At 38.6% G+C, this 24,406-nt stretch overlaps 1 protein-coding gene and 1 long non-coding RNA gene across 4 annotated transcripts in view; one reads left to right on the plus strand and one right to left on the minus strand.

The window, feature by feature from the left end:
• Positions 1-698: 698 nt before the first annotated feature.
• Positions 699-24,406, minus strand: part of LOC124216775 (nephrin) — a 36,817-nt gene continuing 13,109 nt past the window's right edge. For both annotated transcript variants that reach the window (XM_046621708.2, XM_046621709.2), the window contains exons 2-6: positions 12,827-13,032; positions 6,732-6,867; positions 6,440-6,573; positions 3,407-3,647; positions 699-1,015 (exon numbers count right to left, since the gene is read on the minus strand). In XM_046621708.2, the coding sequence (XP_046477664.1) occupies positions 930-1,015; positions 3,407-3,647; positions 6,440-6,573; positions 6,732-6,867; positions 12,827-13,032 (803 nt within the window). In that variant the 3' untranslated portion in view covers positions 699-929. The remainder of the gene's footprint in view (positions 1,016-3,406; positions 3,648-6,439; positions 6,574-6,731; positions 6,868-12,826; positions 13,033-24,406) is intronic.
• On the plus strand, positions 22,744-24,279 carry LOC124216779 (uncharacterized). 2 transcript variants are annotated; one of them, XR_006882695.2, is made up of 3 exons: positions 22,744-23,437; positions 23,561-23,724; positions 24,162-24,279. It is a non-coding gene; the product is annotated as an uncharacterized lncRNA (long non-coding RNA). The 2 variants fall into 2 exon arrangements; XR_011176975.1 differs by having other exon boundaries at positions 22,744-23,724.

Consider the following 24,406-nt stretch of genomic DNA (forward strand, 5'->3'; position numbering starts at 1 on the left):
ACTGGATTTCCGATACGGCATTCATACGGTTGGGGTACGCGATTGGTTCTCAGAGATTTCTGTGCAAGAGCACACCTTATATTTTTTACACCATGCGACTTCGCCCGCCATGGCTTGTGCTGTTCAATCACTTTACTAACAATAAGACAAGTCAAATACATCTCAAGAAAGCCATTTCATTTTATTATTTTTGGGGTAATTATAATAACTTTTTTTTTTTTTTGTGAAAACAGAGAAACGGGAAGTTAAAAAAGAGTCTCAACGTAAGATAATTCACAGACAGATACTTTCTGTTCCTTTTTGACTACACCCCTTGCGGGGTTGCGCAAACGATGTTCGAGATTAAATTCGCTACTCGCGAGTTAAAAACCAAAATACTCGCCTACTAAAAAAAGAAAATATTTGTCGACGTATGGAATTGAATTACAGCTAGACTTACCGATACAAGTTGAAAGTTCTCCAACGCACCATTGTAAATCACTATTTAATTTGCTGGGACATATTTCAACGGTCTTCGGTAGCAACGCTTCAGCCGCAACACCAAACAAATTTATTTTTGTTATGTTTTTGTGTAGGTATAGCAGTTGTGGAAAATAGTTTTGAGTTTAAAAGTCCTGGCTGAAATGAATTGTAAGATAATGCATCGAGATGAATATCGACGGCTGCAGCAAATCATAGTTTCTGAATTCGTACACGAATTAAAATGCATAGATCAACGCATTTTATTATCAACAATTTACATCAAAAGATAACATGTTCAAAAGTAACTGTATATAGTTTGTGTATTATTACTTGTCACTTCAATAAAAATTATCCACCTATCTACATGATACATAGTAACATACATAACTGGAAGCCCTAGCTACTAGGTTGACATGGACGACGTGTTCGGGTCAGTGAGAGGAATCGATGCCCTTTTTGTAAAAGAGCTATCTGCTCCAGGTTGCGGCTGCTGCCAAGGATAACATGAGGACGCCAATCTCTAATAAAGAGTTCGGACGGGATCCACTTGATTCTGTAAAACGAACATTTCACTCGCATTTATGTATGATCTAAGATATTCATGTATTTTTATTGTGATTGCTACACAGGGTAGGAGTATTACAATAATAATGTCAACAGGGTGGCCACTGGTCCGGGAATCGTGGAAAACCTGTAAATTTCATGGAATTCTGAATTTCTGGAATAGTCAGGGAAATGTCAGGGACTTTTGCGGAAAATCAGGGAATCGTTTACTATATTGTTTTTTCATAGAAATACGTTCCACAATTTTTCTAACCCTTAGACGAATTAGAAGGAATACAAATTTTTTTCACTATCGTGGGGAAGGTTCTCTTCAAACTTTGAATATTCCCAAACATTACCTTACAAACGATTGTGCGTATCGGCTAGATGGGACAGTGTAATTTACACAACTTATCCGAATTGGTTAGGGAAAATTAAAAGACTTTGATCTGGAAAACCTGGAGAAGTCAGGGAATTTCGTGATGGAGATTTAGTGTCCATTCTGGTTAGGTGAAACGAAAGCATTCTTATGTCGCTTGTTAAACTTATTTTTATATAATATTTATCAAAAATATGGTAAACTGAAATAAATATTTGTTTCTTTCGTACTGTGCAGATATCACACAATTGCAAATGCACGGATACCTCTGTTCAGAAAAATCTCTTCATAATAAGATTATCGTACCCTTATCAAGTTTGGTTATCACCTGCAACGATACCAGGCATCATTGAAAGGCCACCACTAAACGTGTGTATTACATATGTAATTGATAAGCGTACACTTTATTAATATGAAGCTCGGCTGGAATGGAATTAGTACCAAGTAATTCGACCAGGTGAAGAAATATTCTGTGGCGGCCATTCGCCCTCACACTCGCACTGGTAACAATTTCATGTGGCAACTATATGGCAGCTTCACGGTCGAACCCCTTTTAGGTTTGTGGCTACCATGTGAGCGACTGATAATTTCATCTTGGCATGTACTCGGTAACGACTGCAAACATATGTGGCATCTAGGTAGTAGCAGGTTGTGGAAGCTTCATTGATTATTACAGTTTGTCTTGGGTCTGACATGGTGACTAACAAAGAAGGTATCCCAAGTCGATCTCTCAGATTTCATTTCTTTTCTAATATGTTATGGTAGACTAAAAACTAAGCGACTCGTATTTTTTTCAATACGCCATTAAACACTTTGAGAGATTGAAACCAACCTCCAAAGTAAGGCGTGTCGAGGGGCGATTTGACAATTTCAACCACAGGAACATGACATTTTTCAACCAATCCAACTGCAAAAGTCTTCACGTAACGAGAAATGAAAAATACAATTTTATCAATTTAAAAAAAAAAAAAAAAAAAAACTGCCAAATCGCCTTGCTTAGGAGGATGGTTTCACCCCCTTAAGGTGTTTAATAGCAGATGAGAATAAAAAAGAATTACGTGTCGGTTAGTTTTTAGTCACATAGTTGTCACATGAAATTGTTGTCCAGGACGTGATTGATATACTCAACAAAATAAAAATATCTAGCATAGTGAAAAAAGAATAATGACCAAAGTGAGAGAATAATGACGCAAATGGTCTTGAAACTGATTCAATCACCACTTTACTTTCAGCAATTCACGCGGAATAATGTAGTACCGATAAATAGCCCATCTTTGTGCGATAAAAAATTTCAAGTCTTCAGTATTTTGCCGTCACTGATACCGTATTGTATTCTGCGATTTGGTAGCGTGGATAAAGAGTGGCAAAACTGGAAACTGTGACTTCACGACTACGCTTGTATATGTTCGTGCCGAAGCGAGGCTAATGCTTCGTTATTTAGTAGGAACGTCACATTCCACTATCACAGTCACGTGACACGGTATCGATTTGTAAATTTTGAAACTGATGTTTTCATTTTTCACGTCTGTGCATCTTCACGTGTCAGTGACAGCTGAATTTTGCGGACTTGTGATACAAAAAAAATCTAGCATTAATTAAAAACGTGCGCATTAATTTTTCTGCGCACCCGAGTGCTCTATGGAATAATTGATGGATTATTCACATATCAACCTAAAACTAATCTGTGATATCACGGACACGTTCTTCTCTTACGAATTATTATTCTTCACCAAGAGCCAAAAATGCTGGACCGTCAACGAGACCGATACCATGCTCGATACTCCGCAAGTGCTGTTAATTTTTGCGAGTAGTGAACGACAGACTCAATTTGCACTTTAGAATCGGTATCAGTGACGTCGCATAAACTTAAGCAGCTTTCTCAATTTCCTCTTACGCGGAAACGTAAAAAGATGGGGTCTCAGAAGAAAACCTGGGCGCTTTTGTGAAAGTAGAAAAATTATAGGTGTACCTAAGCGAAGGGCGGAGGAAGGAGAAACGATTCGCAAAGTATACGGGACTTACGGCGTAAGTGTGGCGAAGCGTTGCCGGTGATTGATGCAATGAGCGGTGTGTCTTCAGCGACAACTAACTCAGCGGAAGCCGTATAAACAGTCGGTATTGCTGCAAAACATCGAAGCACGAGTTTTCCTTCCTTGAAAAGTTCCGCGGTCGTCTTGAGTTCCAGAGTAGATTGTGTGGCTTTGATGTCACCTTGGCCCAAGAACCGTGGCCACGTTTTGAACGCAAGATTTGTTCGATTCAACTGCAACATTCGTAAATAGCCGTCAATATAATGATAAGTCGAAGATCTTCGTGTACGGAAATGATTTTCAACGGTGGCGTTGTAAAATCAGATCGAATACTTTGTACGTGAAATCTCAATTTTTTCATAATAACAATAATGAAGAAATATTTTTGTGGGATTGCTGAACAGGTGTAAATGAAGTTTTGTTTTAGAATACGATGGTTTATTACTACGTGGGTGATTAGACAGCTCGTACTGAGCTATACGTTATATTATATGCGACTTGACGTTGCGTTTTTAATATGTGGTCAAAAGCCATCTTCCGGCTGCTCGTTAATTTGATGAGACTTCGAAAAATTGTGGCTGGTATTATATAATTTTTTACTATCTCTGCCCGTAGACATATTCGCGTATAAACATTCGATCGTCTTGAATATCTCTTAATCGATTAGAGTTAGGAAAATTTGGAATTAGTACTTTTTTTATATAGCGTAAGATTTCCTATAACAATCTATATTTTGATAGCTTATGAGTCAAGCCGTTGAAGAGAAAAAAACAAAAACAAAAATTATCCGATTTTTTTTACGTGTATTTAAATGGAAAATGGATAAAATAAAATAGCCACCTCTAAATATCAATATTAAAAGCTTACATTTGGCTGAGATATTCTATTTGAGATAGTCTAACGAAATTTTGACACGCGTTAGAAATTTTTTTTTTCTTTTTGGCACACTGTATTACGTACACGTGTGGACATTAATTCAGAGCCGGCTTTTTTTTCGGTCGAGTTGGTTACGTTGGTAACGCTGATTAAGCCAGTAGCGTCCGGCCGACAGTGGCACTGTAGGCTGAATCTGCATTACCAACGTAATTGATTCGGTCGAAAAACTAGTCGTCTCTGAATTAATGCCCACATGCATACCATACCTCGCATATGCCCAGAATTTGGCCATTTCACAAAATATCTTATAACGTGTACCATAATTTTGATGGTTAGAAATGGTATTTGGATTTTTTTAGGATTTTTTCTTATTTACAAGAATCAACTTATTGCATATCGCTGCGGGCTACGATCTACGATAGCAAAAACATTTTCATGTGTTCGGATAGCGTTGAAAGTTCACGTTTCACGGAAAGTGAGGATTGAAAATAAGTTGTTGAAAGCTTCCGTTCTAATATAATATAACTTCGTTGATATATTCAGTTTTTTCTCGTTCAAAGAGAAACCATGATAAATATTTTACAACTTGTCTTTCAAGTAAACACGTGTTTAAGAACAAAAAATTATGAATAACCCTTACTGATTAACTTGCTCTCCTTTCCTCGTACGATTTGTACCGCGAAAATACTATGATTTCACAACCCTGATTCCATGATACGATCAAAAGGTGTCGGTAACACTTTTACGCGGTCTTTTCATCGCGAAGAGAAGCCTACGGCCTATACAACGAAAGTTTGATCACATAGTTCTCCGACTTTACGATTATCTGCGACATTCGAGAATTCTATTTAGAATTTGATTTCAGAGAGCTTTTGAAGTAAGCTCTATTTCAACGCGATCCGTAAACGGACAGCTGGGATATGTAATTTGTTGTATTTCTGATTTAGCCGAATTGGTCAGTTTACTCAACCATTTTCATCTTTTATATATAGACCGCAAATATATTACATTCGCTGAAAGTTGTATGATTATAAAGATAACATAGAGAGGCACCGTTCTATGCAGAAGTTACACCGATCTATATAGATCAGTGAGAAGTTACATGCAAACAGCAATAAGAGCACACTTCGATCTAGCTATATCTAATCTATGTCATAGGAAATTTGTACGACTATAAAACTGACACAGAGAGTCGTTAGACCCACGTGGAAGATGATTGGAGATGAAAATTAGGGTTATACCGGCGTAGCTATAATCTCGGGTTAGTGCGGTATATGACTCAATTTCGTAAACAATTTATGAGCTGCGTGACATGAGATGTGAACGACCGGATCGGGAAAAGTTTATAAATGTAAGAAACGATGATCTGCAACTAATTAATATCGTTTACATGTTATTATTCATATCTTCGATGAATAATCATTCTTGTTCAAAGACTTATGATGCCTGTAATTTTAAGGCGATGAAAGCAAAGTTACTGGAATGATTGTGATGATCGAACGTGCGTGTGAAAAATAAGTCCAACCGCGTCGCAAATATTTTCAGCATGACGTAAGAAAATGTGTGCAACGCAGAGCAGCATGTTCCGTGGAATGTATTTCCATTGATTAATCATCAAGTATCGTGCAACGGAACAGTGATGGGAGGTAAGATTAGCGAGTAGTAGAACATGAATCACCAAATCAAGAATGATTTGATCGAAAACTACACCGACACACGTAATAGAATAAAAACTATAGGTAAAAGTAAAACCCTTCAGGTAATAAATTTGTGGTGGAAAAAAAATTTCGAAGCGTTTGCCTCCCACATTATACATATATATGTGTACATATTCAGTCTCAGTGATGCTTTTACGATATATTTTTTGTTACAATTTAGTTGCGCTACTTCTGAACCGGATCGCACGTCCCATATATCCCAGCAACGATACGACAGATGGCACAAAAAAATGTTCGGAACAGGGATATCCTAGTACACCCGTAGCTTGTGACAATAAATAACTGTTAGGAAATATTGATTGATCGCCACGTTAACAGGTCCAATAAATTCAAGCGCAGAGCCAAAGAGGGGGTATCGTAGAATTGATATGTCTTACCAGCTTAGACGCTGAAAACTTAAATCATCGAGTATGGTCACGTAGGATACTTACAGGATCTCCGTTGAGCGCCCACGTAATGGTGGGGGCGGGATTCGAAGCGCCTGACGTGCAATTCGCCCGAAGAGTTTCACCCGCCGGTAAACGTTGTTTCTCTGGCTCAATCCACGGATCCGCTTCCGGGACATCTATTGATTATATAATTCAGTAGATGCATTAAAGAGATGAGGTTGATTTTGGCGCGACGCCAAGCCACCGAAAAACTACGGACTGCGATCGAGAGGCAGAGATTGGGTACCGAAAAACACGATGGAAAGAAAGGTGGAGGGAGGGAGTGTTTGCTTACCTACAACCTTCATCTGCGCTTCTTCTATCAGGGTGTGAAATGACGGGGCATCGGCCGAAATCTCGCATTTGTAGGTTCCAGTCAGGTTTCTAGACACGTTCACCAATGTCACGTCCTTCATGTTTGAGTGTTGTCTCTGCGAAGTTTCAAAGTAAGAATATAGCCTCTCTACCTTCGGCTTGTGCAAGTTCCTACTTCAAATCATCTTTGCAAGTTAACAATTCTACGTGTTCAATATCTGTTTTATCACCGCCACACCTTATCGCACATTTTATGCAATGGTTTTTTTTTCGATTTCTAAAATATGATGCTTTCAAATATGTACATCCCACTGTGTACAAGGTTATCCAATCGATTACTTCAGACGTGGTAAAGTTTATTGATTAAAATTGACTTCTTTTTGTTTCGGCACCTCTCGTTTAGAAATACAATTGGTCTAGGTTATTTAGCTACTTCAAAAGAACACATTAAACGAAATGGCTGATTGAAAAAACAATGCTGAAGGATTAACAACTGCAACGATACCATTCCAACAGGTTTTTATTCCAATAGAAATATTTCATCTTACATCTACTTTCGTGATAAATAATTCCTAAGTTTATATCACAGACACGAATATATAGTTACACCCACAGAATTTGGGATTAGGAAAAATTGTTTTGTGAAAATAGTAATCACTAAAAATGAATTTTCCTGAAAATAATAGCGGTCGAACGTAACCTTGAGAACACCTTGGGAATTGGAAATTGAATTCTCTACACCGGATTTCTGTTCTGGAGTGTTTGTCACTGAAAGCCACGAAGAAAGCACGGAGGCTGTAAGCTCCAGAATCAATGAAAGCCATATTGCATCCATATAAAGAAATACCTCTGAAGAAAATCTCGTACTACTGCACAGTGATATTTCAACAAAAAATTTTCTATCCGCTTTTCGTACTGAACTTCCATCTGCTTCACTTCCTTTGATCTGCATTACCAGCGCAAAGCTAGCTTGCTGTTTAGCCCCCTAGCTCACGTCTACCTGCGTTCAGACCGTGACGTGATTTGGCAGGTAGGGTGGCTGGATCACGTGGATCCTAATCTTACCCTTTCGTACCCGTATACGCGACACGGGCGAATACCTCAAAGGTTGGGAATGATAAAAGAAAAAATGGTTCGCAAAATTGAAAAAGATTCGAAAGCGAAAAATTATATTTAGGTACATAAATCGAATCGTAAAATGTGCCATGTACGAGATCAAGCAGGTAACTTTTGATTTCAGGTTATACGAAACACGTATATACTTTCATTATTAGCGACTCATAAGCGGAATTTAAGACACATTCAAACACGCCAGACACAAATTTTTTTAAGAGATACCACTCCAATCACGCGAAAGCTGGAACAAAATTAGTTGTGTATACCCACTGAAGAATATTTTGTGTATGTGAGGTACCAAGGACGTAACATCGTTTCGCTTAGAATCATATCTGCATTCTTCAGACTGTAAGTGTACAGCATCAATAAACTTAGAAACATAGAAGAAGCATCGCGCTAAGACGACTTCAGCCAACAGAGAGAGATTATACTTGATTAAAGCAGGTACGGTTTATTATGCCACAGTGAATAATAAGTTAAAGGACGGCGTACGTAATACAAAATAACATTTATCCATAAATTAAGTAAATAATGAACTGCTAGCTACACGTCCCAGTAATTTAAAATTCACACGTCAGTGTAAGTACCAAACCCAATTTTCAGAGTTTCAGGAACCGTCAGGCATAGACAGTTGAAAGCTAAGGCAACACTGAAGAGTAATACTAGGCAATAATAGAATTTCGATGACGTGGAATAGAGGAGCTTAAGACAAAATTGACCCTCTTAGGAAATATGCCTCCTAGATTCCGAAAATGTATATGCGATATTTTACTAATTTCTAACCTACAAAACAGTTTCCTATCATTGATATTTACTGGACCATAAGTATTCATTTTTCCGAAAATTCGGGACATATTGGACTAGATGAAAAAATGTCGTATGTATGTTTAATTTTTCTTCTTGTCCTAGAGCCTTGCTAGGCTTTCAACACTAAGTTAAGCTGGGATTCGCAGGTTATTCGGAAAAATCTATTTTATTTCAGAGATTAAAACAGGTCTAATTGGAAATCCGTTATAGCAGCCGCAAGATTACGATAACAGATATCTTGCCATCGCGTTTCATATTATAGAATATTTGATTATCTATAAAATGAAACCAAGAACAGCTTCCTGACTTGTATAGTTTTCGAGATATTTCGATCAGAGTGTTAAAAAAATTCAAACTGGATGAAGCACGTTTTAGAATTTTGCTACCGAGTTCCGATTTCACGAGGCTTCGTTTAAGGCTAAAAACTAACTTCTAGGAGGGGTACGTAAGAAAAAAAAAGTTCAAAAAGACCACTCTACTGTACGTAAAGACTTGATTCAACTAAAATACGGCGTCCATAGAGCCTCGCCTTCAACACTTCTAGAGAGGATGACTTAAGAATTGAGTTAGGTCAACTTTTCCATGTGTACGAAGTCTAAAGAACAAACGAATGGCGATATTACGTTGTTCTGTGATCCTGAATATCACACGATACGACATTTCTAGATAGCACTAGCCTGAACGAACGACATAATTTGGGGTCAAGGTCTAGGAAGAGTTCACGCAGGTAGGAAGAAGAGGGAGCAGGTAGGATTGGGTTAAAGAAAGTGCACAAGTAGAACAGACGCTGATCCGGTATCAAGAATCAGTTAAGTTTAATGAATTCAGTTCATTTAGCTACTCAAGATAAGTCAAGCTACCATAGATGATGGCTTTGGTCTTGGTAACTTACAATTTAAGGCTGTTATAGTACGGTTCAACCCGAGACAGCATCGACGTCACTACTTATTCTAGCGATAGCAGCGTTGACATCACTGGGCAAGCATGTAAGTGAACTTGTAGATCATCTGAAAAAATTATATGACTGCTACGTTTGATCACGCATCTGATGTCACTGATCAGAAGTAGAACAAGTGAAGGACAAAGGACCGTAAGGTACGCTTAAGACGTTATCCAGAAAGGGGAGAATGATTCCCATAGAGGTCTTGTACCGCCTGTGACTTTTCAGATGAGTATTTATGAAACGACATAGGTAGCTGACTCGATAACCATTAACGTGATAGCTTAGCGGCCAAAGTTGCTGATTTATGCTATCAAACGCTTCACTGAGGTTAAATAGCACGAGTGTTTTATTGCACTTATTATCGATAGCTTCCTCACATTATCGGCAGACTGCTCTTCGATATCGTCATTAGTATCCGTCAAAGAAATCGAGACATTTTGATTTAAATTGCTGCTTAAGGCTACTAAGTTGTAACGTTGGAAGTCACGGAGCTTTTCATGTGGCTCACTTGGGTCAAGGCGGGAAATTTGTACTGAAATTCAAGTAGGTCATGTCCCGCGATGAATGGGCCAAGAAACTTTGCAAGTGATTGACGATTAGCTATTCTTTCGCTTTTGCGGTAACGTTGCGTAATTATGCATACATTGTCAGTCCTTCGGTGCTAAAGTATACTGCCTCCCATTTAATTTTTAATGCAAGCATGGTTTTAGTTTTATATATTTCACGACTTTTGTTTCGAATTACCCTAATGTACTCGCTTTTTTCACATTGATGCTTGAAATATTTCAATACTTTTTTATCGTCTGGTGATCGTTTGTTCTTCTTCTCCTGTTACCTGTCATTTTCATATCCTGCTTCACGTTCTTCTGGTCTGCTTCTATTGACTTATATGTAAATGTGAGCACATTATACTTTACTCTTTCTTCTACGCTCATGAAGCATGGATTGTGTTTAGAGTATTTTTAAACCCTGTATCTTTCTTCCAATTTAAAATGGCTTGGACGGATCCATTTTGGACTTTTCGTATTCTGTCCCATACCGGTGTCATGTCGTTCGGTCTGATCATTAGTGATCCGCATATAATTCATCACTCGCGTCTGTTGCAGCATTACTGGCTTTGGGTGAATGGCAGACAGCCATTATTATTCCTGAAAACTTCCTACTGTTTATTTTCACGGCCTTTATCCAGAAGTTCCTTACTGGTTTTTTTTTTTTTTTGTTTGCTAAGACTTTTAAGTCGATTTCCTGCCTAAGGGTGAGATCCTCTTATTATGGAATTGTCAATTTTGCTATTCTGATCGTGCAGTATTTCGGTTTTCCTGGTTTCGGCAAGTATCAGAACTGCTGGCCTTTCCACTGAAACTATTCGAACCGTTCTCTTTCCTCTACGTTTCTAGTGATATTTTTTACGTTAAAATAGAATAGAGATTTTCCTTCATTGGTCCTTATCACTAAACCAATTGCTTGTTTTACTTTGAGTTGAAAATAGTTGAAGAGTGGGTAATCCTTACAATTCGCTTGGTATTTAACGTCTAACTATTGAAACGATATCCAGCTTCTCCGTACGGCGTGCCATATTTTTCCTCCGTATCGTGGCAGCTTTTCGTATTATGGCTTCCAGAACACTTTTCTCCTTCCCAGAGCTTCTTCGTTATTTTTATTTTTCCATTCTTTTTTTTTTTTTTTTTTTTCTCGGGTATCACCAGCATGTAGTGATTCTTCAGTTCTTTTTCGCAAGCTAAATTTAGTTCGCTACGTCCTATAGTATCTTTGCAGTTGATAACTATTTTCCCATTTGTTGTATTGAATACTTGATTTACTTCAACGACTTTCCTTCTGATGTCGACATCGCTCTTTATCACCTAATTTCGTATCCTTGCTTTCTTGTTGCTTTCTTGGTTTAAAAAGTTGCAAAAAAATGTAACTTGTCTATACTTCATTTATTGCCTGTTCTTCTTAATTTTTCCCGATCAGTGTATACACAACTGTCTTTAAGACTTTCGCCATTTGCATGTGTATGAAGTTCTTCACTAATTTGTTCAACTCCTTTAAATCATTTCTTATTTGCTTTACTCGTTTCAGATCTTACGTTCAACTTTATTTATTCCTTTCCTCACTGCATCACGCACAAGCTTTTCGAAATGTTCTCTTTCCGTTCCATTTCTAACAAGCTTTATTATCGTTTCCGCTGTCCTTTCCAACTTACTTCTTGTACTATTTCCCTCACCCTCATTAATCCTAGAAATTCTCCTTCTCTCTCCTTTCTCGTCAGTGCTTTCGATGTTGGAATCGTCAGATTCTCCACTGGGATTTCTTCCCCTGAAATTTTCTATTCCTTTTCCTTTTTGAACAATGTCAAGCGTGTCGAATAACCCATGGTACTTTACAAGCTCATTGCTCGCGGCATACACTCTATGAAATGTGCGGTATTCTGGATAGAAAGTAGAATTTTAGACATAACCTACAACTGACTATTTCATTATGTAAGTCGTCATTGCATTTTCTGCATTTATATTTTCGTATCTGAAACTGCGCGTTACTGATTCTGCGTTTACAATCTCTATGCTCGGACCCAACTGTCGGAAAGGAATACCCTCGTCTCATTTCTTCGTCGTTGGCATGAAACTTTTTCTTTCTGTAGAGTTACGCTTCCAATTAATTTTCACCACTAGTTTCTATAATTTAACGATTAACTCACGGTGTAATAATAATCGCGTACACAGAGAGAGGGTGGAGGGAGAGGTAGAGAAATGAGTATTTTTTCAGATTGTCCTACCAGTGTAACGCTAAGGACAACAGGAGCAGATCACAAAAAAAAAAGAGAAAACAACATAAAATGCATAAATCAGCAGAAATGTATGCAGTAGCGACATTAGGGTAGAGCGCAGTCGGGCGGGGCCCAAGGCACCAAATCTGTGGGGGTGTTGTTGCCCGGAGCTTCCCCTTCCGTTTTGCACTCCTAACAATATCGCGCTCTCTGCGAGATTTATAGATTGTTATCCGTTCACATTTGTCAAGCAATAAGTTGCTAATTGATATTCGTGCCCTTAAATGAACGCCACGATCATTTTGGCGAGGGTGCCAGTGGTACTGGACCAACTGACGTTGTGTATGTGTGTGTATCTCAACTTAAGTATAGGTCAAAACTCGCAAAATAATACTTAACATAGATTCTACATTTGTTGAAAACCAAAATACAGTTTACATACATCAACCTGCATATCACGAACGGAGAATATTGCTTGCGGAGGAGCTTCTTGGGGTACAAATCGATAAAACTCTTCGTCCCCAAGATACCATCTTATGGAGTACAGATCTGCGGCCTCCAAATCGTAGTCACAGGTGAGGAGTGCTGAATCTCGGGACCGAACCATGGCCGGTACAGTGATACGCACGTCTCGGAGTCCCATTGCCCCTGGAACCAAATAATACAAGAACAGTTGAAACGCGTGTCGTGAGTTATTTGACTAGCGTAAAATCTCATGTATCTTCATCGTACTGACAGATGAGAACACGAGAAAACTCCAGTCAAATTCACATCGTTTTGTTCGTTCATTTTCGCAGTCAAACACTGATTGTTCGGACAATGTTGAAAGTCGGCAAAGAATCAAGCATATATGGTCGTACATGTGCATGTGATTTACCGGGCCCAAACTTCGTATTATCGCTATAGGTAGCGCTATTGGGGTCTAAAATTTCGTGCTATGCCGACCGGTGACGCTGTCAAGCGTGTACGTATAGAGAATTACACATACATCGATAGAGTGCGTCATAATTGTTGCACGAAGCGAATACCTAGAAGGATTCTATAGGGGACCGAAATTTTTTTTTTTTTGTCAATTAAACAATTCGTCCTGAAATAGATCAGAATTAACGGAAGTACGGAATGTTCAGTATGCCTTAATGTCTGCTCATTATATAGTGACGGTGGCTTAAGGGATAATGCCACTTTAAAAACAAAAGGAAAGCCTTTTGCGACAATTTTTTTTTTCGGATGGATGAAAGGTATAAAAATGATAATATTTAAGAAAGTTATTAGGCACATATTTAAGTAGAATACAAAAATTATTGTCAACCCAATATTGCAAAATGGTGACATTGGAGTCAGTCTCGCAACTCATGTTGAACTTACTACAGTCTTTCACAAAGGTTCTGCACTATTTTCGCACGCGTTTTGTTTGGAAATCATTGAATTTCTGCTTCTGCAAATCACATACTACTGTCAAGTAGATGTCTGGCAATTTACAATAAAAGCGTGATTGAAACTTAGACCTTAGCTTCCACATGTCTCTGAAATCTGATATTCAACAGTTGTGATGATAGGTTAGAAACAAAATTAAATTAGAATTTTTAGTATCTACTCTGTACTGTAGATGAGTTGATTTTCCAAGTTCATATTTCCCCACTCAAATAGAAATGATTTGAGTGTTCAACTAGGGTAAATATTTGGTGAATGGAATATCAATCATTTGACGATACAATGGAAATTTATTTTAAAAAAGTGTTCATTGACGGATCTAGTCTAAATTGTCCGTTTTCATGCTAGGATATTTTGGAAGTAATATCAAAATTAGAAAAAAAAAACAAAACAAAAACATACCTAGCGAAAAATCGTTTCTTTCAATTTTGAGGCGCGGTATCGTATTTCTCATTTTCTTGTTCAGGGATAACAGAAAAATACGAGCCAAGGGTGTGATATGTTTGTGATGTTTATTTTGACACGGTCACAAACTCTGAAAAGTGAGCTGCTTCTTGTTAAGAGAGCAAAGGCTGCAAATTCATCGTAAAACTGTCCAGGAATTCGTTAACGACATTTCGTGCCGCCGTGGTCGTTTTCCGAAGAGTTGTACGGTAATAAATTTTGTTAGTCGCCAATTACACCACGGTATCGGTGTTTTGTGCGTTGTGCGAAGATTTATTTTGCTAATATCTTATACCGTCTGAAATTGGTTCAGGCATCAAGTTCTCAAGATTCTCCGTTATTCCACGTGAGATGTTTGCTGGCAACGAACTAGCGTTTCCTCTCAAACTGATTGAACACCGTTTAATTATTATTCAAGTCGAACAAAAGATTTACTTTACGTGTAAGAATGAGCGAAATCTGGCGCGCTGACAATGAGTCGAATCAACGAGCCCCTTACATGAATTTTTTTTTTTCAATTGATAGCTGAAACGAAATAATTCAATCTTTAGCTGCTTTTTTATACTTCGAACCTCGTTTAAAAAAAAAAAAAACGCTGGTGCTTACGTGCAACGAGTTAAATTCCAACATTTTTTTCGCGATTTGTAAAAGTAACGACGTAGCCTGGAATTGAACCTGGCATCTAAGGACGCTTTGCCGGAGACTTACTCGACCAGGGAATGCTCAACTGGTTAAAATTCTTATATATTATGTTGTGAAGCGAAGGTGCGTATTTAGAGTATATTCGAGTTCGCGTACCCCCGAAAGAGGGAGTGCCGATAAGAAGGGGGGGGGGGGGGGGGGCTACAACGTACCTTCGACGGGCGACGCTCATCAGTCAGACAATAACACGCTTACGCGACGTATCGAATTTGGCAAATTTGCGAGTGAAGTGCCGTCATGTCGGAATACGTGTGTGACAGTGTGCCGAGTGCTAGGTGAAAATTGGATTAAGTTTGTGATAATCGTCGTGGAAGAATCGCCGTTTGTAAAGGTAATAAAATACTCGCAAATCTCACAATTACAACATCACGCGAAGCCATCTTGTTTGTTTCATGACCGCGTCCTACCAACGCACATCCCATAAAACTATCATCTAAATCTTGAACGGTTGCCGTTGCATCAGTCGCGAACACACCACTCGTGGTTCAAATTAAACTTGTACCGAAACTCTCAAATTAAGAAGTTGCCAATCCTTTCATTTTATTTACAGTACAACCTCTCAATAGTGCCGTTTTCCCTAATCCGTGCTCGGGCGCTTTCCTCACTGCCATATTAGACTCCGGCGATTTCCGCATTCTCACTCGACAATGCCACTGGTGACATACATACATACATAATTACTTCGGTGGTTCAGTAGTACGTACGTAAATGGAACGCAAAGGTACGAAGGTTAAACTTTTTCGCGCGGCACTATTGAGAGAGTCGAGAACGAACGTTTGTATCGGAGTAAGGGAACCGAGATTCTGAGAAATGTATTCCCTTCACAGTCCGTGAGCAGCTTTATTGAGAGGTTGCATTGTAGCTTTTTTGCGTTTTTTTTTTTTTTGTTAATAAACAGCATGAAGATGGTTTTTCTCGACCCAGCCAGAATTTCGTTTCCAATAATATTGGCTGTCCTTTATTTGACCTTACTCGATAAAAATTGAAACACATATGGAACGTGATCTCGCCTTCTTAAGATTGCTCTTCTGGACGGAGGCTGCTCTTATGGGATTTATCTGTTGAAGTTGAGATCCGTCCTTGTAGCATTTTACACCAATTTTATGGTTTACACTTTTTTGGTTCTTAGCCTTCGATGTGTATCCGAAAGTGCGTCTAATTAATTCCGAATGGCCGAGTAAGAGATGGATCCGAAATTTTCGAGGGTTACTTAAGTAACTTCTGATTCTGTAGACACGCGAGATGTCCGTATAACCGTAAGGCTCAAAAATACTTGGTGGAGGCGCTTGGTTCGTAAATAAATGAGCAAAATTCTGGAACCAAGTTTCGATGAGGGATGAGGGTTTCGCTATGTTAGAAAAAATCATAACTTCGTAAAATGTACTCGGGGGAACGCCCTTGTTTGAGAAAAAAATGAGCGAAATGATACGACCAATTTTCAAATGAATGACTTTTTAATATTTGCGGGAAAATTATAACACCATAAAAACGCCGTCTACAAGAATAACATCTCGGTCTTCGAAATCAGTTTCTTCACGACGCTCAGCCGCGCATTCACATTACGAGTCAAAAGTTCACCATCCTTAGCAGCCACGCACGCGTCTCTGCTTCGTGTTTGCGAATCGAGCATCGAGTAACCACCACATTTACATGTTCTGTAATCATCGGGTAAAGCCTGGAGTGCCTCCCTTATCACAGTTTCCATAATCAGCCATCGAATACCGCGTTCAAGTGGCGTGTGCTCTGGATCCAGCGCCATCAGGCAAGTTTCTCGATGCTCGATGAATCCATCAAAGACGAAATTAACAAACCACGTGTTCCTTAATTCAGGAACATCCGCAGTTCCTGATTAGACTTTGGATCAATTTTTTTTTAAGGAGGGGTGTTAGTGCGCCATGACAGTTATTTGTGAGCTATCCTTATCTTCCGTGAAGCTGTGTATACTTGCAACCTGTATCAAGCTTGAGCAATACAACCTATTGTGCTTGTATGCAGTTGCAGTAGGTGCTAAATTTGATTGACTGCGTTTTTCGGGATTAAATTGCCTGCTTGCGCTACGAGTATTCCCTTTAAATTCGGCCGATTGTGTAATTCGGTAGCTGGAATTAGCATGCCCTGAATTTAGCTTATTATGCGTGCTCAACACGACTTCGTTTTACTCCCCAAGGGTCGCGTTCTTTCCTTGGTTCAGTTTCCTCACGGTTTTTCTTGAACCCGGCCGTTCCAAGCAACGCAGTGCGCTTGCTCGGCTTTTACGTGAGCCCAATGTGGCGGGCAAATGCTGCCAACTTAACGATAACGACTTCCTGCTCAGCGGTTTTGAGGGACAGGTTAGACTTAATTTCGAGACGCAAGGATCGTAGATATCTCACGATATGTGATTATCGATTCAGTTTCAAAATGTAGTTAAAATAATTGGATCAACAACGATTATTAAAATAACTGGAAATTGTTATTGCGGAGTAAATAAGTTTTGTGGAGAGTGTAATCGAACAAAAATGAAGCAAATGAGTACAAAATGTGAGTGAAACGATGTTTGATGAAACAAATTTTACTACAGATAAATTAGTTACAGTAAAGCGAGTAATTTATTCAGTAACGATCGAGTCAACACGTTAAATCAATTCAGAGTTCAATAACTGAATTTACTAAAATCGAAAACTGAAACTACTACGTTTAACCATTTGACACACAAAATTATACAGATTCATTGAACTTAACTGTGAAGGTTGGCCTATCCTGACTAAGCAGCGTCTAAAAAATTAGGAGTTTTTGTAAAAGTTGGAAAGGAAACACGAAATAGTCATTGACTGGTAATCGAAAATTGTGAAGACTCGTAAGATATTGTTTTGAAGGGGCAAATTAATACGTACCACGATTAAAATTTGTTCGTTACATACTCATATAAAAATACCTGTTTGAGAACATTTCGGAGGCATTTCATCACAGTTTAACGAAGTAATCAAACGACTGTTTCAAATGCGAAGGAGTTACATCGCATCTCGTTGATGATGAACGATCGGATATCTCTGAGGAGCTATGAAATATAAACGAAGCAAGGAATAAAAGACTTCTATGAACTAGAAAATGTCTCGGTCAGTCATGTTTTAAATACAAAACAACGCTCACTCAAATAACTAATACGGAAAAGTAACCGAGGTCATAGGACCGAAAGGTCAAACATTTTGCTAACTGTTAATTGAACTTCGACACGGAGAAATGCTGTTCCTAACTTAGGTTCAGTAACGCTAGCTCATGCGCATGCTTGACTTGGCGAGTTGCTTGCGAGTGTGCGCAAATGAGCTCGAGGCAAAACGAATGTTGAAAGAACGTGGGCAAATGTAAGTCTCTCAAATTGAAGACGAAAGAGCTCGCGACCGTATCTAGGGACTTGTGATAAATATGGTATTTTGGTTTAATAAATTATATGGAAATCTTTCAATAAGTTGTATACTGTTCTCCCATGTATTTTGTTATTTTAATATTCTGAAAACTGTCAAACTGATCAGATCCAAAGTGAAATCGGTTTTAACCTCAGTAGCCGCATGTCGATTAAAATCAAACTCATCAGAATCCATGCTCGAGATATCATCTCTTAATCCTTTTTTGATATTTTTGTTCGAATGACTCGAAAACTACCGAAACGATTAAATCTAAATAGTTTCCTCAATTCTGAGTTGACAAAAATTTTGTCAATAGAGATCAAAATCATCCAAATACGTTCACTCGTTCTCGCGATATTGCCGCACAAGAAATGAATGGTACAGAATGATCACGCCTCGCAAACACAGCTTTCATCCGAAAATTGTCAGAGCTGATTCTCTAGATCTTAACTATCCTTATTCCATTTTATCGGGGAAAAATGAGAATGTGGAAGCTAAAATATACAGCGGTACAATTAAACATGAAATTGATATTCGTATATTCGAAACTCCTAATCGTGATACTGCAATTTGATTTAGTCACGTTCCGAATAGCGCCAACGGAGTCTTACTCGAGGAAAGAGCTGTGTGAGAGTGATAAAGTGATGTGAAGGTGATGAGGTGATTTATTATCGAAATCAAAACTGAAAATCGGTGCTTGACGTCTTATTAAAGAAACCAATGTTTTTGGTTTAACGACTTTAGGGTCTTCTATTCCCAAGCGGCAAGGAATAGAGTGTGATTAGGTTCAACTTCGTTGTTGCATGTAAAAATAACCGGGATAAGGATTCGCGATTGAGGTATTTGAAGTAAATGTGGGTTTCGAAGGTGAGATGACACTTGGTAATCTATTGATTGTAAACGTATGTGTGGTGTCAAGAAGGTGTCGTATTTTATTTATTCACTTATTTATTTATTTATTTAAAGAAAAATAGCCCAACAGGCGAACCCAAGGCAGGGCATACAGTTGTGAACATCGTCAATATAAATAAAAAATTTAATTACAATTAAAACAGCATTAAACTAAAGAAAAGTATTATTGAAGGTGAACCAGAAGTGAATCGAATGAATAGAACGCAGCGTGAGTGAGTGTGGGAAGTAGAGTGCAGGATCGGAGTTCTGAAAATGAGAGGCGATAATCAGGTGTGCACGGGGTGTGCGAGGGATCGTATAGCCTGGCGAAATAGAAAAGCTTCTAGACAGAAGGGATGAAAGTTGAGGTATGAATAATAGAGGAGAGTGAAATGGTGATGAGCACGTAACGTTTGGTAGCGAAGAATCACAAAGCCCAGGCGCAAACTAAAGGCTGAAACAGAACTGAGTTATGAGTTGCGATTTCAAAACCCGAGGAATTTACGGAATATTAGAACAAAGGATAAAAACAATGAATACAAATAATTCAAAATCCAAGCGCTCAACTCTTTTGCATGAAACAACGGAACTCTGCATTGTAAGTGAAACTTGACACGCAGTCAACGTTTTCAATGTTCGTCAAAAAAGTTCACCCTGACGTCAAAATATTACAAGCTGTATTTACGTATCGTTGATTCTATGCAAGGTTGTCAAATTTTTTCGGTGTCATTGCGCAGGGTGGGAAGAGTGCGTTAATCGTTGGTATAATATTTCATAATCACGGAGAGTGCTGAAGTAAAGTGAATAATTGAAAACGTTTCCAAAAATACAGTACTTGTTTTTAGTGTCGCGGTGAAAGCCCGCTGACAATCGGATTGTTGATAGGTAACGATCGTTGAGTGCGATTCGAACAAATCGCACATCCTAAAATCCGTTGAAGACCTAATTCTTCGCAACTCCTCTGTTTGCTGCTGCTGAGCAGCGTGCAAAGGAGTCAAATTATCACCCAGCGGCTTGATGAGTCAGCATCGACTTCGTCGGGAGTAATAAGGTTCGTCAATAGGAGTTCATCTGGCAACAGGCTTTCGGTGGCCACTCAAGCTCCTGTGCCAAGAGACGCTCAAAGTGTTTTTTTGTAATACCTGCTCCACGAGTCCCCTTATATGCGCCGAATACTTCTGCTATCTTACCGATTATTTGGCCAGCCATATTTTGCAGAATATAACGGACCTGGTTTTGAAGTGCCTGGAGTTTTGGTACGGGTACTCCTGGTGCTCCTTTTGCACTTTGATTATCGACAAATGATTTTTTCGGTTTTGCGGCCGTTCGAAGCATTAGGCGCTCTCACCTTTTGATTTCGGAACTTTAATTTTTTTGTATCTCCACATTCTGTGCTTTGGCACTGCGCGCTGGTCGAATGGCGTTCCATTCTGCTGGTAGTAAATTTGATTTCCTTACGAATGGAAAAGCACGATGTTAACTTCAACGCTTATAACAGTTGATTTTAAACCGTCTGGATGCTACAAAAAACAAGATCAAACAATACAACTCGCCGCTCACAATCAATCGTTCTCCCGGTTAAAAATACTTTCGGTAATCTGGAGTCAACGGTGTTTGTCGAATAGAATTTCTCAACTATTCGCTCGATCATATACACTGATCGCGATTTGAATGCAATACCGCAAAGTGATCCCTGATACGCAGGAAACTGACTTTCTGCCCACGATGTCGTACCATGTCCCTCTTTTCCTCCACCGTCAACACTATGGTCGGTATTTCTGCACTTTTCACCTGCCTTATTACAATTCCGTGCTAGTAAAGAATAAAAATGCTTTGAGTGGCAAACGCCCTGTAATCCTGATATCATTGAATATTATGTATAACAGCAATTTATCACTTCACTAAGAACCTCTGTAATTTATTTGCAATTCCGACAGAGGATTTATTTGGAATAAGCCAACTCGATCTGAATTGAACGAAGAGGAGTTTTAGCCTGCAACTATAGCTTCGCCGAGACAATATTGTTTTAGCGTACTTGGCTGTAACAATATTGCTCGACGATGGGTAATTGAAAATTTAACCTTCTACCCAAGCGCGTTTCACCGAACGATAAATAAATGTAAGTCGGTTTTGAGAGAAATCCGTTGTGTTGTGAATCACCAGCTGGCCCCACGTTTCGTAAACCAGATGCGGATTCTCCCTGGATGTGAACTAATCGGATCAAAGATATACTAAGGAAGCCCGTTTTTATAATTCAACAACTCTGTTTAGTAAGCCTCCGTTTAGTGATTTTTTGGCAGGATAATATTCTATATTTTATAGTAACTGATAACTCACTACACTGTAAAAAATTTGCGGTGTAAACAAGCTCGGAGTTGTTGTTTAGGAATATCGGTGTCACAAACAACACCAATAAAGTGTATGAAAGACTCCGGCGATGTTGTTGTAATTAAAAATGGTGTTATCTTAACTAAATCAACACCATCTGCAGTGTTTAACTCATACTGACACCTTTTGGTGCAATTTAAATGACTAAGGTGTTGATTCAGCCTCTTCAGAAGTTAGTAAGCAAGCTCGGTGTTATTGGCTGGGAATTTCGGTGTCACGAATAACACCAATAAAGTTTATGAAATACTCCGGCAATGTTGTTGGGATTAAAAATGATGTCATCTTACGTGAATCAACACCATCTGCAGTTTTTTACTCAAACAGACACATTTCGGTGCAATTTGAATGATCAAGGTGTTGATTTACCCTCTTCAGAAGTTAGTATATCTTCAAAATAAAAATTCTCATAGTCACAATGAGCCTCGTCTGTGGTACGAGGTATACTCACTGTCTAGATGTCGGAAATCTTCGTACATAACTTGAGAATTGTATTCAGTGATTATATCTCACCGTGCGCGAGATTACTCGGGAAAAAAATAGTCCGCCCTAACACGATAAAATTAAATAAAAACAAACAAATTACAATTCGTATTTGATCCAATAAGATTATATCAGATTATACGCATGTATGTATAAATTAGTATATATTATATGGGCAACATTTATTCGCTAATTCAAAATTTAGCACTATATGGTGTCGAAAATGACGAGTTGCGTGTGTTTAACAAGCTGACCGTGAGCCAGCCCTCGATCTTCCCGTTATCACACTGCAGGTTCCAAGTTGACGGAATAAAAAAATATTAATATCCAATTCGAATTTCGAACTACAAATTCAGATTCGTGATTGATGTGTCGAAAGTCCTTGGATACCATATTACATGAAGATAATATGATTTTCTTTTATTTTGAACCACTATAATGGATCCACCATTATGAATTTGGGAATTCTGACCTTGGATTTGTTATCGGTGACCCAAAAAACCTCCGACTACTAATTTCTACCAAAATCCGAATATTTTTAGATTTTATTCCACCATATTGGATTCGCCATTTTAGATTTTGCAAATCTGACCCCATATTCGTGATCAACGACCCCAGAAATCTCATGGTACCAATTTTCATTCAAATCCGTTGATCCATTCTCAGGATATTTTTATTTTATATTTCGGAGATTTGTTGTTCGAATAATTCAAAAAGTACTGAACCGATCAAAGCAAAAATCTAATCAGTTCTAAGTTTTGAAAAGCCGCGTCGATTGGGACCAAAATCATTGAAATGCGGTGCCTCGTTTTTGAGATATCGTCGGATAAAAAAATTGATCAGATACGTATATACATACACACATACACACACACAGTCGTCCGTCCGAAAGCGGTCGGAGATGATTCTCTGGATCTTGAAACGTCAAGATTTAGTGAACACCTAACTTTTCATTTTCGGGGTGATGACAATAATTTCCTTTTTTCTCCGAAAATGGAGAAACGGGAAGTTAAAAAGCACCAAATAGTGTTGCTTCCAAACCGAAATGCAGTCTATAGAAGTTTTATAGAAGTTCACACCGTCGATTGTTTACAATGTGTTGGTTTGACGGCGATGGTGTCAACCTCAAAATCCAAGTCTGTCACAGATTTGCGTGTACACCGACACAGTGTTGCATTGACACCGATATAATGTTGAATTGACACCGATGGTGTCAATCTGATGTCGAAAGCTCTTACGCGTACAAGTTTTAACATGCCGCAAGTCCTTAGCCCGCAGTCAGAGAAGCTCAGTTTCCTCCACGCGCGCTTACAAGCAGTCGCTTCGCATTTCAGGTAAAACGTGTTGTCTGCCTCGTGTATGGTTCTAATTATGTCGGAATCAGATTTTGTTAATGTTTTTACCGTGACTTTGCTTAATATGGATGGCCCTGAAATGGAAAATGTGTTGATTGATAGTGCGCAGCAAGCAGCAAATGTGCAGGATGCACCGGATAGTGGTGACATTGTTACCGGGACATCTTTCCAGTTGCGAAAGGGACGATACAACGGGGAGACTAAATAGATAAAAGTGCTCACTCCCAATGGCAAGCCCTTGGAATAGAATGATTTTATTATTACAGGTAAGTGTTAATAAATAATATTTTCCAATAAATCGTTAAATGCTATTTTCTGTTCATCTAACACTATTTGGTGTTCTTTGAATAGTATCTAGGGTTCTTTCAACGCTCTATGGTGTTACTTTAAACCATTTGGTGCTGACTTGTATAATTGAGTACCAACCAAGCATTATCATTTCATTCCGCGTACTGAATTACCAAAACGCTCGGTGTACACTAACCTATCTCCATTTGGTGAATTTATTGGAAATAAATTATTAAATTGGAATAAAATACTGCCACATTCTAGTCGGCATTGGCTTTGAAAAAAATTTTGAATTAACATATTTTATCTATATATAAGTGAAACTTTAGCCCGATATTTTTTACAGGATCATATACAGTAGCGAATTATTTATGTGTTAATAAAACTATCTAGCATTTACTGATTTAAATTTCAGGAAATATTCTATGACCCTGAAGGCCGGTCAGGTTACATCTCCTGGAGACTGCGCACCCTCAATAGACGTCGTCAGGTGCCAAGTAAAGAAGTTAAAATTGAGCAGAAAGAAAACGTTCGACCCCCAAAAATGTGTACCCTCACAATGAGGAAAGTGCGCAAGGACAGTTGATCTTCCTCCGCAATGCCTGTCCTAAGACACAAAAGAAAGAAATTTTATTGGCACAGGCGGAGGCAAATTTGATA

This window comes from Neodiprion pinetum, chromosome 4 (assembly GCF_021155775.2).
Source record: "Neodiprion pinetum isolate iyNeoPine1 chromosome 4, iyNeoPine1.2, whole genome shotgun sequence".
NCBI classification, from domain to species: domain Eukaryota; kingdom Metazoa; phylum Arthropoda; class Insecta; order Hymenoptera; family Diprionidae; genus Neodiprion; species Neodiprion pinetum.